Raw genomic sequence first — 18,214 nt, 5'->3', positions numbered from 1 at the left:
GAGCCTGGAGGGGTGGGCTTCAGGGTCAGAAGTGCTTCCTGGATAGGTAAGAAGATGACACAGAGATGAAAGTTACACTAAGTCATGGCCACATACCCATGCTGAGAATACAGGTGTTCAGTCTGATATTCCAAAGAAAATTTGAGATTCTCCATTGATATGACAAGTTTGGGCACTGATTCACTGGATGTCACTGAATAGGAAAAATCACAACTGAATTAAAAAAAAGCCACGGAGGATGTCAGCTATAAGGAACAATTATGACAATTGTATTTATTTACTAACAAATAGGGGAGTATGATCCCCTTGCATACATATATAAATGGTCAACATATTAAATTGATTGGAATGCTGTTCACTTTAAAGTGACACTAAACTCAGAAGTTAAATCTTAAACATGCATTTAAACACCTTAACTATTAACAACAATCTATCTTATTTGTGTATCACTCGGCAATAGATCCGCAAATCATCTCTGAACTGGTGCTGACACTGTCCTTCCTTCTGGAGGGTGGCTACTTTTGTTCCCCATGGTCCCTGTGTGTGTTGTAAAGTAGCCACTGCTCCAAGATCACTCCTGTGATGGACTACAATCTCACGTTTAGTTATTTAAATTGTATTGAGATTGTAGTCCATCACAGAAGTGAGCTTGGAGCAGTGGCTACTTTACAACACAGAAGGACCATGGGGAACAAAAGTAGTCACCCTCCAGAAGGAAGGACAGTGTCAGCATCAATTCAGAGTATCTGTGAACCCCCTCCTTACAATTGTATGTGTTATTAGACCCAAGACCAATAAACTGCCCACCAGTGGATATAAGCTCCTAAAGTTTTACACAGCTAGATTGCTATTGATTACTGCTAGTGAATTAACAAGGTTAATATATAAGTTGGTTCATGGAAAGCTGAGAGCAGCAGTGTGTATATATATATATATATGTTGTATATACATACATTTGTGTAAACATTCATTCTTACAATAAACGGTTAATACAGGGTCTACCCATGATGGGTTTTTCTACAGAAAAAGCACAGAATTTATATCATGCCAGCGCTCTCTGTCCAACTGAAACATGTAAACAGGCATGTAGGGGGTGACTACACTGCTCTAACTCATCCATTTGTATGTTTAAAACTGAGATCCAGGCAAACAGTTACAACTGCAGATGAACTACATATAAGGAGCAGCAGACAGTTTGTCATCTCTCATGTCCCTTACTAGCACATGAGCATTGCAGCACAGCTCATAGGCTCTTTGTGCTGCTTTTCTCTCTCCCTGTGTGAGCTTTGCTGTACAGTAAATACCAAGTCAAAGTCAGGTGCTTACGTTGCATGCATTTAAAAATAAATTTAAAGCTGAGCAGAGGCAGATGCCACAGACACAAATTAATGCTGCTATGTAATCGTGAGTACATCAGTAAATGCATTTTGTTGTAAGTGCAAGATGTTTTTGTTGATACTTAAACCAGAATTAAAGTTTTGTTTTTACATATATCTACCGCTAGCAAGCAGTAGATATATACAAAAACATTAAAAAAATTAAAAAGTTACCAAATAGGTAATTATTTACCAGTGTCTCCACAGCTCGCTCCTGGCTGAAGATCTGAAGATTCTCAAGCGGACCTTGAAGGATTATGGGGCAGGCGCATGCGCACCAGACATCCTCAGTCGGGAGAAGAGGAGAGACACAGTGTAAGTCAATGTACACAGCCGGAAAGCGTGCACCCGCACAGACACCGTGGGACACAGAAGACACAGCAGTCTGCACTGGATCAGAGACTGGCACCAGCGCTGGAGGGACTCCTTAAAACAAGTGTAAGGAAGAAGTGGGGGGGGGGGGGGGATTGTCACTTTAATGTCACTTTCATTTATATAAAGAATATGTAAAAAACAAATACTTAATTGAGGTACAATCCATCCTGTACTGCAGTGCAGAGCAATAGAACACTACATAGTAATACAGGTCACTTACACAAATGAATTACATTCACACAGTGGCAAGCTGCCTGACGTTTGGCGGAAGACAAGGGGTCCTGGGCCCGCCACGTCATTCTTGACCCAGTACTGAATTGGTGTCCCACCAGAAATACCTTTAAGCACCTAAATTTGACTTGGTAAAAAGGTATTTTGCAGTCACTGTACAGCAGACCTCAGAGTGTGAAAGCCCATATAAACCCTATGAAGCTTTGGTTTCAGGTTGGAGTTGAGTATAGCACCCCAGAGCTGCAAGGCCTCCTTTTCTAATAGCTAAGCCACTAGGCTTTGGCTATGACTTCCTGCAGCTAAATTCACACATCAGTCTGTAATTTAGAGGCTTCTGATCCCATAAACATACTACATAATAGAGTATAAAGATTTCCAACCCATCCCTTTAATAATATCTGACACTGCCATGCTATATAGGATCTGTGGCTAACTGAATTCACTGCTTTCCCCACATTCAATCACCTGCATAAACTGGGAAACCATTATTTATTTGGGATTAAAGCATTACTATAAAGCTTTCAGCTAGGGGCACAATGGCAAGCATGCTTGTTGGTATGAGATAATCCATCGCCATCTAGTGTCGGTTTTCTAAACTGCTGTTATACCAGTAAGCCGAATCGCTCAATTATGATTACTCAAGGGCCAATGCTGCACCGTATTATTATTTATTTATAAGGACTAGGAACACTGGGGAGAAAACATGATACAGTAATAACAGAAAGTTGCAGGAGTCTGCTAGTGGGAAATGGCAGCAGACTCTATTTGTGATTTACTGCTATATACATTAGAAGCTTATGAGCTTGTGATTTGAGGTTGCCAGTAATAAAGCCCTGTTAAAAAAATGGGAAGTAGATGGCCAGTAGGTATTATCATCAGCAGCTGGCTTTCCTTATTACAAGCATTTTTTTGGAGGGAATCTGCGGATGCAAATGAGAAATGTGAACAAAAAAAGAACTATGCAACAGCTACTGAACTTACAGTACAAGTTTAGTAGGATATAATAAGCCAGCATATTAGATGATTTATCAATGTGATAAAGGATGGGAGATCGTATAAGTAAGATTTATGAGAAGAATCCATGAGCAATATGGCAGAGAGGAGGACCAAAGAAAAATGGTTAAATTATATGGAAGGCGATCTAAAAGAGCTCAGTCATAAGAGACTGAAAGCAATTGATAGAGTAGAATGAGATGACATAAGAAGCATTAGGTAAGTCTTTTGAGGAAGAGAGAGAGCAGCTAAATACATTCCAGGGGCATCAAAACATAAGATTTGTAAAGTCTTACTGTTTTTTTTAATCTTCTTTAGAGTGCAAAAGCCTGCCCCCCACCAACATGATATCGAGAAATACCTTTGCACTGTGTAGAATCTTTGCAGAGGTTCAATATGCCCCCCAGTGATATAGACCTAAAGCTCTGCAATCAACAAATCTCACACTCCATGTTGATTGGAGAGCTCAGACTTTGTCTCAGCAGGGTAAACGTAGGACCAGAGGCATAACTAACACCATAACAACCCACAAGGTCACTATGGGGCCCAGGGCAGAGGGGGGCCTGGTCAGGAGGCCGGAGTCCAGCAGAGGAGGTAGAGGAGGTCGGGGCCCAGCAGCGGAGGAGGCGAAGGCTCGGCAGTGCCGGTCCAGCTACGGCAGTGGAGGAGGCCAGGGCCCAGCAGCGATGGTCCGGTGGTGGCAGTGGAGGAGGCCGGGGCCCAGCAGCGCTGGTTCGGGGGTGGTGGTGGAGGAGGCCGGGGCCCACCAGAGGGCGGATTCGGGCTGACAGGTAAGAGGAGCTGCATGCGCAGGGAAAGGGAGCCTGACCAGTCCACCTGAGACCCTGCAGAGCCCACCATAGAGAGTCATTCTCAGGTGGGCTGCTTGGCATCTCAGGTGAGCTCTGCAAGGGGCGTAACTATAACTCTGAGGGGTTCCTCTCAGGTGCGTTGTGCGGGGTCTCAGGTGGGCTGTGCAGGATCTCAGGTGGGCTCTGAATGGTCTATGGTGGGCTATGTGGGGTCTCTGGTATGTAGGGGGTATCAGATGGGCTCTGTGGGGTCTCAGGTGGGCTGTGTGTGGTCTAAGCTGGGCTATACAGAGTATCCGGTGGGCTCTGCAGGGTCTCTGGAGGACTCTGCACGGTCTATGGTGGGCTCTGCAGGGTCGCTCTCAGATGGGCTGCATGGGGTCTCTGGTATGTGCAGGGTCTCAGGTGGACTGTGCGGGGTCTCAGGTGGGCTCTGTGGTGGGCTCTGCAGGGTCACTCTCAGGTGGGCTGTGTGGGGTTTTAGGTGGGCTCTGCAAGGTCTATGGTTGGCTGTGCGGGATCTATGGTAAACTGTGCGGGGTCTCAGGTGGGCTCTGCAGGGTCACTCTCAGGTGGGCTGTGTGGGGTCTCTGGAATGTGGGGGTCTCAGGTGGGCTCTGCAGGATCACAGCTGCGCTCTGTGGGGTCTCAGGTGGGCTGTGCGCAGTCTTAGTATCAGGCTGCCCATTTGATGGTGTTGTCCCTTAATCCTAGTATCAGGCTGCCCCTACGATGGTGCTGTCTCTTCATCCTTTTACCAGGCTGCACTTATGAAGGTGCTGTATCTCCATCCATGTATCAGGCTGCCTCTATGTTGGTACTGTCTCTCCATCCTAGTATCAGGCTGCTCCTATGAGGGCGCTGTCTCTTCATCCTAGTATCAGGCTGCCCCTATGAAGGTGCTGTCTCACCATCCTAGAATCAAGCTGCCCCAATGAAGGTGTTGTCTCTCCATCCTAGTATAAGTCTGCCACTATGAATGTGTTGTCTCTCTAGGGGGTAGCCTGATACTAGGATGAAGGGGCAACACTAGGGTTGCACAGATACCAAGTACAGTACTCGATACAAGTACAAGTAAATGTACCGATACTTTTGAGCTTCAAGAAAAATTCAAAAATTAGGAGGTAGCTGTCATTTGTAAGGAGCACACGGAGCTCCTGGGATTTGTACATCTCTGTTTTAATGTACGATTTTGTTTTTATAAATATAAATAAAGGGATGCACAGATACCAGTTTTGCGAGTACAAGTACTGGTACTTGCCGAGTACCTACAAGTACGAGTACTGATACATTTTTGTTTATTGTCATGTGACAGTTTTTCTAAAACAATATTGACTAATGATTTCAGGACAGTGGTGGAGTGCCTAAGCCAGGTCCCAGCTGCAACCGCTGCAACCCTGGTAGTTCTCATGAAAATGCCAAGTATCTGCACTGGTACTCGAAAAGTATCTGTGCATCCCTAGACAACACCATCATATGGGCAGCCTAAAACGAGTATCAAGCTGCCCCTATAAAGGTGTTGTCTCTCCATCCTATTTTCAGGCTACCCCCTATGATTCTGCTGTCTCTCCATCCTAGTAGCAGGCTGCCTCTATGTTGGTGCTGTCTCTCCATCCTAGTATCAGGCTGCTCCTATGTTGGCGCTATCTCTCCATCCTAGTATCAGGCTGCCCCTATGAAGGTGCTGTCTCTCCATCCTAGTATCAGGCTGCCCCTATGAAGTTGCTGTCTCTCCATCCTAGCATCAAGCTGCCCTTATGAAGATGTTGTCTCTCCATCCTAGTATCAGGCTGCCCCTATGATGGTGCCATCTCTCCATCTTAGTATCATACTTCCCCTATGATGGTGCTGTCTTTCCATCCTAGCATTAGGCTGCCCCATATGATGGTGTTGTTTCTCCATGCTAGTATCAGGCTGCCCCCATGAAGGTGCTGTATCTCCATCCTTCTATCAGGCTGCCCCTATGATGGTGTTGTCTCCATCCATGTATCAGGCTGCTCCTATGAAGGTGCTGCCTTTTCATTCTAGTATCAGGCTGCCCCTATGATGGTGCCATCTCTCCATGCTAGTATCAGGCTGCCCCTATGATGGTGATGTCTCTCCATCCTAGCATTGGGCTGCCCCTATGATGGTGTTTCTCCATGCTAGTATCAGGCTGCCCCCATGAAAGTGCTGCCTCTTCATTCTAGTATCAGGCTGCCCCTGTGAAGGTGCTGTCTCTCCATCCTAGTATCAGGCTGCCCCTATGATGGTGCTCTCTGTCCATCCTAGTATGAGGCTGCCTCTATGAAGGTGCTGTCTAGACATGTGCGATTCGTTTCGTTCCGAATCGAAATTCGGACGAATTTTCGGAAATTCGGACATTTGGATGTATTTGAATTCCGAATTACAGACATAACGAATGCAAACGAATCCGAATTTCCATTTCCGAAATTCGGTAGCGTTCGTACGAACGTTCGTTTCGTTTTCTGTTCTTATGCGTTTCGTTCATTGGAGCAAAGTGACATTTGAGGAGAAAAATATTTTTTCCCCCTCAAATGTCACTTTTGCTGCAAACGAACGAAACGCATAAGAACAGAAAACGAAACGAACGTTCGTACGAACGCTACCGAATTTCGTCCGAATCCGAATTCCGAATCCGAATTGACTTTCACACCCGAATCCTAAAAAACGAAATAACACAAATCCGAATTTAAAACGAAACGAAACAAATTTTTTGGCAGTGCACATGTCTAGTGCTGTCCCTTCATAGTATCAGGCTGCCCCTATGAAGGTGCTATCTCTCCATCCATGTATCATACTCCCCATATGATGGTGCTGTCTCTGCATCCTAGTATCAGGCTGCTCCTATGATGGCGCTGTCTCTCCATCCTAGTATCAGGCTGCCCCTATGAAGGTGCTGTCTCTCCATCCTTCTATCAGGCTGCCCCTATGAAGGTGCTGTCTCTCCATCCTATTATCAAGCTGCCCCTATGAAGGTGCTGTCTCTCCATTCTAGTATCAGGCTGCCCCTATGAAGGTGCTGTATCTCCATCCATGTATCAGGCTGCCTCTATGTTGGTGCTGTCTCTCCATCCTAGTATAAGGCTGCTCCTATGATGGCGCTATCTCTCCATCCTAGTATCAGGCTGCCCCTATGAAGGTGCTGTCTCTCCATCCTTCTATCAGGCTGCCCCTATGAAGGTGCTGTCTCTCCATCCTAGTATCAGGCTGCCCCTATGAAGCTGCTGTGTCTCCATTCTAGTATCAGGCTGCCCCTATGAAGCTGCTGTCTCTCCATCCTAGTATCAGGCTGCCTCTATGAAGCTGCTGTCTCTCCATTCTAGTATCAGGCTGCCCCCATGAAGCTGCTGTATCTCCATCCATGTATCAGGCTGCCCTATGAAGGTGCTGTCTCTCCATCCTAGTATCAGGCTGCTCCTATGAAGGTGCTGGCTCTCCATCCTAGTATCAGGCTGTCCCTATGAAGGTGCTGTCTCTCCATCCTAGTATCAGGCTGCCCCTATGAAGGTGCTGTATCTCCATCCATGTATCAGGCTGCCTCTATGAAGGTGCTGAATCTCCATCCTTCTATCAGTCTGCCCTATGAAGGTGCTGTCTCTCCATCCTAGTATCAGGCTGCCCCTATGAAGCTGCTTTCTCTCCATTCTAGTATCAGGCTGCCTCTATGAAGGTGCTGTATCTCCATCCATGTATCAGGCTGCCTTTATGAAGGTGCTGAATCTCCATCCTTCTATCAGGCTGCCCTATGAAGGTGCTGTCTCTCCATCCATGTATTAGGCTGCCTCTATGTTGGTGCTGTATCTCCATCCTAGTATCAGGCAGCCCCTATGAAGCTGCTGCCTCTCCATTCTAGTATCAGGCTGCCCTATGAAGGTGCTGTCTCTCCATCCATGTATCAGGCTGCCTCTATGTTGGCGCTATCTCTCCATCCTAGTATCAGGCAGCCCCTATGAAGGTGCTGGCTCTCCATCCTAGTATCAGGCTGCCCCTATGATGGCGATGGCTCCCCATCCTAGTATCAGGCTGCCCCCAATGAAGGTGCTGGCACCCCATCGTCCTCTCTCTGAGCACTTTCATCTCTTCTTCGCTTCCTCTGGGTACCAGAGCGCTCCATTCTGCAACATCACAGGGGGACTTACAATGCAGGTGATTCAACCTCACCGCCCTGCCTCCCCCCTTTTGATCATAGTACGCTCCAGCTTTGTGCAGTCGCTGCGGTCGAAGGAGCCCTACACTCTCCGCCGCGGGGGTGTGGTCTCCCTCCGTTTCCCCGGGGCCCCCCGCCGTGTCCCCGGAGCCCAGCGGAGGGGGAGGAGGGGGCTTTTTCTCCTCTCTCTCCAATGCTGTCAAGCAGACCACCGCTGCCCTCAGCGAGCAGGTGTCTACCGCGGCCGGGGGTGTCTCCGGGGCGGTGTCCAGGGGGGCCAAACTACTGCTGGTCATTGACGAGCCGCACACCGACTGGTGAGAACCGGGGAAAGGGGGGCTGGCATGGAAGGGAATGGGGACAAGGAGCATTATCAGGGAAGGAAAGGACAGAAATATGGGGGTGTCAGGGAGTGCAGACTGGCATATGGAGAATGATCAGGACTGGCACAAGGATGATAGGGACAGGTTTAGTGAGGATAGGGATGGTTGGGACTGACACAGGTAAGATGGATCTGGACTGGCACAAGGAGGATGATAAGCAATGACATAAATGACTGGCACAGAGAGAATGAAGGGTATAAAGAGGATGGGGATTGGCACAGGGAGAAGTATTAAGATTAGAATAAGGATGATAGGGACTTGTACAGGGAGAAGTATTAGGATGGGGAGATGGATGATAGAGACTGGTACGTGGAGAAGTATTAGGATGGGGAGAAGGATGATAGGGACTGGCATGGTGAGAAGTATTAGGATGAGAATAAGGATGATAGGAACTGGCATGGGGAGAAGGATGATAGGGACTGGCACGGGGAGAAGTATTAGGATGGGGAGAAGGATGATAGGGACTGGCACAAGGAGAAGTATTAGGATGGGGAGAAGGATGATAGAGACTGGCGCAGGGAGTAGTATTAGGATGGGGAGAAGGATGATAGAGACTAGCATGGTGAGAAGTATTAGGGCGGGGAGAAAGATGATAGGGACTAGCATGGTGAGAAGTATTAGGGCGGGGAGAAGGATGATAGAGACTGGCACAGGGAGAAGTATGACGGGGAGAAGGATGATAGGGACTGGCATGGGGAGAAGTATTATGATGGGGAGAAGGATGATGGGGACTGGCATGGGGAGAAGTATTAGGATGAGGAGAAGGATGATAGAGACTGGCACAGGGAGCAGAATTAGGATGGGTAGAAGGATGATAGGGGCGGGCACAAAAAGAAGTATTAGGATGGGGAGAAGGATGATAGAGACTGGCAAGAGAGAAGTATTAGAATGGGGAGAAGGATGATAGAGACTGGCATAGGGAGAAGTATTTGGTTGGGGATAAGGATGATAGAGACTGATGCAGGGAGAATAAAAAGGACAGGGGTAAGGATCATAGGTACAGTGGTGTGGGAAGGGTCATGGGGACTGACACACTGAGCAGATAGGGATTTAGTAGAAATACGTCCAAGGGACATCTAAGGGTACCAGAGACCAGACCCGGGTAGAGGGGGTTGTACGGGCTGGCATACAGCGGGGTAGTATAGGCTGGCACACAGCGGGGTAGTATAGGCTGGCACACAGTGGGGTAGTATGGACTGGCATACAGCGGGGTAGTATGGACTGGCATACAACAGGGTAGTATGGACTGGCATACAGCGGGGTAGTATGGACTGGCATACAGCAGGGTAGTATGCACTGGCATACAGTGGGGTAGTGTGGTCTGGCATACAACGGGGTAGTATGGACTTGCATACAGCAGGGTAGTATGCACTGGCATTCAGTGGGGTAGTATGCACTGGCATACAGTGGGGTAGTATGCACTGGCATACAGTGGGGTAGTATGGACTGGCATATAGTGGGGTAGTATGCACTGGCATACAGTGGGGTAGTATGGACTGGCATACAGTGGGGTAGTATGGACTGGCATACAGTGGGGTAGTATGGACTGGCATATAGCGGGGTAGTATGGACTGGCATACATCGGGGTAGTATGGACTGGCATACAGCGGGGTAGTATGGATTGGCACACAGCGGGGTAGTATGGACTGGCATATAGCGGGGTAGTATGCACTGGCATACAGCGGGGGAGTGTGGACTGGCATACAGCGGGGTAGTATGGATTGGCACACAGGAGGATTATATTGTCTAAACACGGGGTGTTCTGGACATCAGGAGGGGGGTAAGAGGAGCATAGGAAGCACAGTAGGGTCTGGCCTGGGAAGGGTGGTAGAGACTGGCATAGGGAGAGTGGTAGAGGATGGTATAAGGTGCCAGGGACTGGTGTAGGCAGAAGAAGTGTATGAAGATTAGGGATCCTCCAGCAGGGGCTGGGTACAGGGATATCTGATGATGATGATGATGATGATGATGATGACAAGATTTAGCAGAAGAGACATAGGAATATCAGGAACTGGGAAGAATTGCAGGGGGACATTGTAGATTCTGGGCCCTTAGAAGGTGTCCTTTATAAGAGGATGGCAGAGACTGTGGTGTTGGCATAGGCAGGGTGGTAGTTAACAAGCAGAACAGGTTAGGGGGTGGCAAGGACTGGCAAAGGGAGGAGAGGAACTGTAAACGCTGGGCACCAAGAAGGAGTAGGGAGGGGGAAGGCAATATAAGGGCATTGTGGAGAACTGGGGTAGGTGTCGGTGGTTTGCGGTCAGTTGGGGGAGGGGAAGTGAGATTGTGAAGGATATGGAACAGCAGACACAGATGAAAGAGGACTGGGGGAAGAAGATGATAAGGATGTAGGATGTGAGAAACACAGGAATGGTGGGAAGGAATACAGAAATGTGGTCACATTACGATCAATGGTCAACATAAAAGAACAATGACTGATGGATGGGGGGTGAAAGGTCAGCAAATATGGTGGAAGTGGGGATGTTGAGAAGAGGAGAGCAGGCTTTAACAGATGGGAAATATAGAGAGAGGGCTGGAAATCTGGATGGATGGATGGAAGAGCAATTAAGGCCAGGGACATAGGAAGCAAACATCATTTTAAGAGACAAATAAAGGTTTAGGGAGATATCAGTATTGTTATGTTATGTGTCAATTGCTTGTGTATTCCATGATTCTGCATATTTTAGGCGTGTATTGTATACGTTTGGCTGTACTGATGGGCTTGTCTCTGAAGGGTGATGCTCTGAAGTAAACGTGCTACAAGATATATTGATGTGCAGAAAGCAGTAACATTGAGCAACAAATCAGGATGCTGAGGACGAGTTGTCAAGTATTGCCAGGGGATAGTTTACATGGCGGACCATTTCCCCAGGGAATCATGTATAATAAGCAATGTGCAGACTAAAGTAGAACAAAGGAGCCAATCACACTCTGTTCATAAATGACACAATATAATGCAGATCTGTATTCATTACTACGTCCTGAAATGTGTTTTTAATGTAAGTGGTGTAAGAAACTAACTGAATTTGACTTGTTACCAGCCCCTTGCAGTCCCTGTACAGCAGAGCTCAGAGTGGGAGTAAAGGAAGCAACTCAAGGACCCAATCAGGTCATGTGCTGACTAGGAGCATGCGGAAAGGAGGTGAAAGCAGAGCGATGAGCTCATAACTGTGCTGCTTCTCTTTCACTGTCCAATCGCAGGCTGAGGCGGGTCAATGACAGCCTGAGCTTAAAGCGGACCTTTATCCCCTTTCATACAAAAATCACCGCTGCATGCTGATATGAAACCATCTTACATTCATTCATTAAACAAACATGGTTTTATTTTAATTCTTCTCAAAAACAAGCCGCGCTTCCATGGATCACCATGGATAAAACAGTTCTTTATTGAAGTAACAAATACATGTTGTGGAACATCTTCCCATGCGTACAACCACTCACGCGTTTCACTGATCTGGCTTAATCATAGGGGCCTCCATGTTTGTTTAACTAATGAATGTAAGATGATTTCATATAAGAATGCAGAGCTGGATGCTGATGGGATTTTTAGTCAGTGGGGTAAGCCTTCATTCACACTTGAATGGGCCCGCACGTACAGATTCATGCTGCGTGCACGGCCGTACCGAGCAGCTCCCGGGAAGGACAGGTGCTGCGTGTGATTAGTACGCTGCCCCCGTCCTTCTCTATGGGACTACGCGGCCATACGCCCCCCTAAGTTCACCTGAAGTGCAGGTCCGTAGGGGTGCGTGTTTCCTGGCTTGGGCGCAGACAGGATCCATTCTGTCAGCGGACAAGTAAGCTCACGCACGCACGTGCAGGGCGGGTGAGCGTAGGGGGCGTACGGCCGCGCAGTCCCATGGAGACCCCCGAAACGTTTCTTTTTGATGCATTGTGCTATGTTTCATGCGTCAATAAACAAACGCCATTGATTCATTGCTTGGAATGCCGGTGTCTATGTTATCCTTGTCCCATAGAGACTAATCACACGCAGCACCTGTCCTTCCCGGGAGCTGCCCGATACGGCCCTGCACGCTGCACGGAGCTGTACGTGCCGGCCGATTCCAGTGTGCATGAGGGCTATAGGTCCACTTTGAGTACATTCTGAGTCATTGACCCGGAAGGAAGCATGCAGTTCAGGAGTGGTGACTGCACTTTGACTAACCTTACTCTCTATTCATTTTGGGAAGGTGACTCAGAATACTCTGAAGCCAGGCAACTAGTATTTGTAGAAGGTGAGCAAAGGAAGCCTAGGTATGCAGAAATCTCACCTCAGGAGCTGTAAAAAAAAAACTGAGATATCAGTTAAAGGTGGGCTGACCTTTTTAAAGCGGACCATTACACATATCTTAAAAATAACAACACTCACACCTTTAGGCCTCATTCACACTGCAGCACAATACGCTACGTGTATGCGCGTACGTGCGTATTGTCCCATATGCAAATAAATGGCTCCATACACATAGCTGCGTATGAAGCCGTATATTTGCGTAGCATAAAGTTGCGCAAAAACAGAATGGACCCGAGATGTGTCAGGGCAGCATATTTATGCGTATTTTACGCACATACGCGCGTACAGTTCATGAAAATTTCTATTATGAATGATGCATTCTGGGATTGCATATAATGCACGCATACGTGCGTATACATACGCATATATACAATTTTGCTCTTGCGTTGTGTGTGCATGAGGCCTTAGAAATGTTTAGTAATGACAATCTACAAACACATACTTCTAGATAAGTGCCGGCTTCGTATTATTTGGTATTATCATACCTGATTTTTCTTTTCTTCCCCAGTCTTCTCACAGTGGCCATGTTTACTAAGGGCAGATTACTAGCTCTCCTATTACTTCCTGGAACTCTGGCACATGTGACTAGGACATGTGACCATGCACATTATCTCAGGGGAGGAAAATGCCTTTCCCTGAGATCTCATGAGATTTCCCAGCGATGCTCTGCTGATGCTCTGCTGATGACAAGGCAATCCCAGTGTGCATTGCTTTGGCAAACTGAAGTCATTTTGCACTTTCAAAGAAGGAAGTAAATGCTCTGTAAGTGTAAGTATTTCATAACCACAGCATTTTACACCTGATGAAGTTATTATTCATCATCATACATAGAGGGATGCATTGGTAGAATTAGATTTTTGAGTGCAAAGGTCCGCTTTAAGAAGATTGTTGCAGAGAAATACACGAAGACGGCAACATTAGCATGAGATGCATCAAAGTTTGGTGACTTTTGACCCTCTGGTAATGCTGTGACTGTACACAGGGATTTTTATGATGATGCCGTCGAATAGTCTTATAGATTTTGCAGCATGCTGGGAATTCTGTGCAATCCAGTAGACAAAATATTGCCATAGAGAGGAATTACCTGATAGAAGATTTGACCTTGCGGTCTGGGCAGTGACTTTTTTACATGCAGGTCTTTGTTGATTGCGGGACATTTGTGTTTTGGCAAGATGACTGATTTACACCGACCTTCTGGATGGAGTCATTGGAATACTTATAGAGTGAGATGGAAGATTTCTTTCTTTATCTGGCTAAGGAGTGTGCCACTATTATAAAAAAAATAAAAATATCATTAACCCTTTTGCTGCCAAGCCCTCCGGAACATTTTGTACCTCAGCTGGCCAAGCCATTTTTGCAATTTTTCCCATTGATTTGATTTTCAACTGCTAGTGTTTGTAAAAGACCCCCCAAACCATATATTTTCTGAAAGCGCAGGCCCGGTAGAATAAAAAGATGGTGCTACTAAATTTGTAGGCCCTGCAATAATTGCGCACATGTTTCTCAAATTAATATTAAACCGATAAAAATACACAATTTAATTGATAAAGCACTAAAATCACTATCAGTGCACAAAAAATATATATTTTCTGACTAAATCTAAAAAATAAAACTGCATTGACTTAATAAATAACAAATATTAGCACATTTGAAATTGCGCCTTTTTGCGAAAAGGTAAAAAAATGAAGGCACGCAAAAAATGAAAAATTATATTTGCATTAAATAATTAACAATTGTAACGTGTTTGTGGCCAGCTTGAGTTCATTCCTTGTGATACTTCCACACATCATCCAACACGTGCATATCCTGATTGATTGTAAGCCATGAACGATCAGACAAGCACAAGGGCTCCATGAGCTGAAGCAAGCATTCTAATAATGTAATCAATATCCCGTGTGGTCCTGTAAAACATTCAGATTGCATCGGGATCAAACAGAACAGAAGTCTTATGACTGAACAGTGTGTGACCATCTTTAGATCTTTTGCACATGATCAGCCAGAAAGAGGTGTATAGATGTAGTGGGGAGAATTATGGGTAATATAAGAGCTGATGTGGGAATTAGACTAGGAAATGAACACAATGAATTCCAATAATGGGAAGAGAGCAGGCAGGGCTTGGACAGCCAAGAGAAAGGGCATAGGGAGGTCAGCACTATAGAACGTGTGTAAGACAATGTGAACATTGGGTAGACTAAATCAGCTTAAGACATTCAATGACTGTTAATGTAAAATGCATTTTATATGATTGGCATGGGACTAGGAATATTGATTTAGAAGGCTGACCGCAGTAAAGTGGATTTTGTAAAGCAATGTAGGTAAGTGAATAAGTGCTTCTACCAGGCTTGTTTGTATATGGTTATTTATTCAGCACCATAGGTGAATCATTTTGAATGCATTTGCATGCCGATGCAGGTAGAATTTTATCCCACTCTTTCTCAGGACTCTGTACTGTGCAAGAAGTAATGAAAATGATGGAGAAGCTCTGTAGTCAACACCGTAATGTGTCTGCTCCTACCTATTTAGCACATTCTGGCTCTCTGCTCCTACCTAGTCAACACTCCCTAGCTGCCTGCTCCTAGTCAGGACACCCTGGCTGCCTGCTTTTACATATTCAAAATTCCCAGACTGCCTACACAACTTCCTGGCTGCCTGCTTTTACATATTCAAAATTCCCTGACTGCCTACTCATACTTAGCCTGCAAACTGTGACTGCCTGATTCTACCCACTCCGAACCTCCTGGCTGCCTGCTTCTTCCTTGTCAACACTCCCCACGTGCTTGCTCCTAGTCAGCACTCCCTCGCTGCCTGCTTCCAACTATTCAAAACTCCCTGGCTGCCTGCTCCAACCTAGTCAACATTCCCTGGCTAACTACCCAGACAGCACTCCCCAGCTGCCTGCTTCTACGTAGTCAGCATTCCCCGGCTGCTTGCACCTACCAAGTTAGCACTCCCTGGATGCTTGCTCCTACCAAGTTAGCACTCCCTGGATGCTTGCTCCTACCAAGTCAGTACTCTCTGGTTGCCTACTTCTGCCTAGTATGCACTCCCTGGCTGCCTGCTTCTACGTAGTCAGCATTCCCCGGCTGCTTGCACCTACCAAGTTAGCACTCCCTGGATGCTTGCTCCTACCAAGTCAGTACTCTCTGGTTGCCTACTTCTGCCTAGTAAGCACTCCCTGGCTGCCTGCTTCTACCTAGTCAGCACTCCCTGGCTGCCTGCTTCTACCATGTCAGTAGTCAGCACTCCCTGGTTGCCTATTCCTGCCTAGTCAGCAGTCCCTGGCTGCCGGCTTCTACCTAGTAAGCACTCCCCAGCTGCCTGCTTGTACCTAGTCAGCACTCCCTGGCTGCCTGCTTCTACCAAGTCAGTAGTCAGCACTCCCTGGTTGCCTACTCCTGCCTAGTCAGCACTCCAGTTGTCTTCTTCCACCTAGTCAGCACTCCCCAGCTGCTTCCTCCTACATAGTCAGAACTGCCCTGCTACCCTGATCCACATGAACACATGTATTTTACCTCCTGCCTCTCAGATTGCAGTTTGTGGTGTCCTAGCAGTCATTAGCCAGACCTGAGCGTTGTCACATGCGCAGTGGGGAGGGAAGTCTAATACTATGCAATATTAATTGTAGCATCAGGTTAAGCAGTAGGGAAGTGTTGTCAAGGTGGGAGCAGGCATCTTATGGTGCATCTGCATTACTTTCATTTGAAGTTCTACCCCAGAAAATAAAATGTATATGGCTCCACTGTGACCTATTGTTTGATATGATTCAGTGCTTCTAAAAGTGGCTCTGATTCAGATCTTTAGTAGACTCGGCCAGACATAAAAAATTCAGTTTTCAGCTAAGGGCTACACTGGCGATTTAATCTTTTTTGTCACAGAGGGATTTAACTACTCATTGTCTGTGATATAATATGCAGCACACTGAAATCAATTGGATTTCAATAAGATGACTGCCAACACTTAGATTTCTCAGGAGCAAAGAGATTTATTCTTTCGGTAGTCTCTTGATGCTCCTGGATGATTTACTTTATATGACTGACATAGTCAGGGAGAATAAATATAATATAGAAAATAAAAATGGCTAGAAAATGCATTATAGGTAGGAAAAAGGTAAACATTGGTTCAAAGGCCAAAGTGAAAACAAAAGGTATGTTTATTGTTTGATCAAAAATCCAGTTATTTTTACTGTGCTATGTTTACCTGTAGTTATTCTGTAATAATTCTTTGTTAAAATTAAAGTAGAACTATGGCCTCCCTAATGCAGCTTCCTATGATGTAGTTTATTTGTGTATCACTCGGCTGTAGATGCTCAGATCATCTCTGAATTGGTGCTGACACTGTCCTTCCTTCTGGAGGATGGCTACTTTTGTTCCCCATGGTCCCTGTGTGAGTTGTAAAGTAGTCACCGCTGCAAGCTCGCTCTTGTGATGGTCTACAATCTCAATAAAAATTAGTAAACTAAATATGAGATTGTAGTCCATCACTGGAGCGAGCTTGGAGTGGCGGCTACTTTACAACACACACAGGGACCATGGGGAACAAAAGTAGCCACCCTCCAGAAGGTAGGACAGTGTCAGCACCAATTCAGAGATGATTTGAGGATATACAGCCGAGTGATACACAAATATGATACATTATTGCTAATAGCTAATGTACTTAAATTAATTTTTTTAAGATTTAACGCATAGGTTTAGTGTTCATTTAACTACAGCCAAAAGAAAGCTTTATCTGCCTCACACATTGATATAAAATCCAGTGGCGGACCTAAGAAGTAGAGGGCTCGATGCAAGATTTTTTCTCGGCACCGAGCAGCAATATGCACAACTTCTTTTTAAACACTTCTCCAATCAACAGCACTGTTGCTGGGAGCAAGAGCAATATTTTATAGAGCAGTGTTGGGGAATGGAGGGGGAGGGGGCATATGCAGGGCCGGATTTACTCTCTCTGCTGCCCCAAGGCCAGGTTCTTCAATGCGCCCCCCTACCTGCCAAACTCCCTCCCCCCCCCATGGAGAATAGCAGACCTGTGATCGCAGAGAGCACTTGTACAAAACAAGCAGCAGCTTCCCTGCTGTACATTTAGTTCTGCTTGCCCAAAGCAGGGCTAAATGTAGAAAACAACTACCCACCCGGCGCACGGAACTGCATGTCCCGGGCATCGGGAGATAGGAATTCCACACCCCTGCTGCCCCTCTCCTCCCTGCTCCCCCGAAGCCTGGCATTGGTTGGCCTTGTGGGAAATCCGGCCCTGGGCACATGTCAGACCACTGGAGAGCCAGGCCATTGCTTTGTGTGAGAGCTGTGGTTCAACTCTCCTTTGTGCTGCCAGTAAAATGTATTTTAACTGTAGATACTACCCTCATGGAATCAATGACTGGCTGTATTGAACTTTTTCTTTTGTGGTAGGCAGTGGTCATTATGACTGCAAACCAGTCTTTTCATGTTTTAAGACCTTGCTGGTCTTTTTAAGTGAACCTGTCATGTCTTACAAAATGTACACACTAAACCTTACTGGTAAAGTGGATGTCTTCAGATAATTTCCTTAATGCTTGAGGAGAACTCTTTAGCCTATCCCCAAGCTGTATACAGGCCTTGACCGCTCTCCAAATT

At 46.3% G+C, this 18,214-nt stretch overlaps 1 protein-coding gene across 1 annotated transcript in view; it reads left to right on the top strand.

Moving 5' to 3' along the window:
* Positions 1-7,789: 7,789 nt before the first annotated feature.
* The window catches only part of LOC108801345 (synapsin-1-like), a 136,845-nt gene continuing 126,420 nt past the window's right edge, over positions 7,790-18,214 (top strand). Inside the window, exons 1-2 of the mRNA XM_018573271.1 lie at positions 7,790-7,936; positions 7,980-8,254. Coding sequence (XP_018428773.1) covers positions 7,790-7,936; positions 7,980-8,254 — 422 coding nt within the window. The remainder of the gene's footprint in view (positions 7,937-7,979; positions 8,255-18,214) is intronic.

Source organism: Nanorana parkeri, unplaced genomic scaffold (assembly GCF_000935625.1).
Source record: "Nanorana parkeri isolate BGI_ZX_2015 unplaced genomic scaffold, ASM93562v1 scaffold2310, whole genome shotgun sequence".
Classification (NCBI taxonomy): Eukaryota; Metazoa; Chordata; class Amphibia; order Anura; family Dicroglossidae; genus Nanorana; species Nanorana parkeri.
This window is presented reverse-complemented; position numbering and strand designations above follow the sequence as displayed.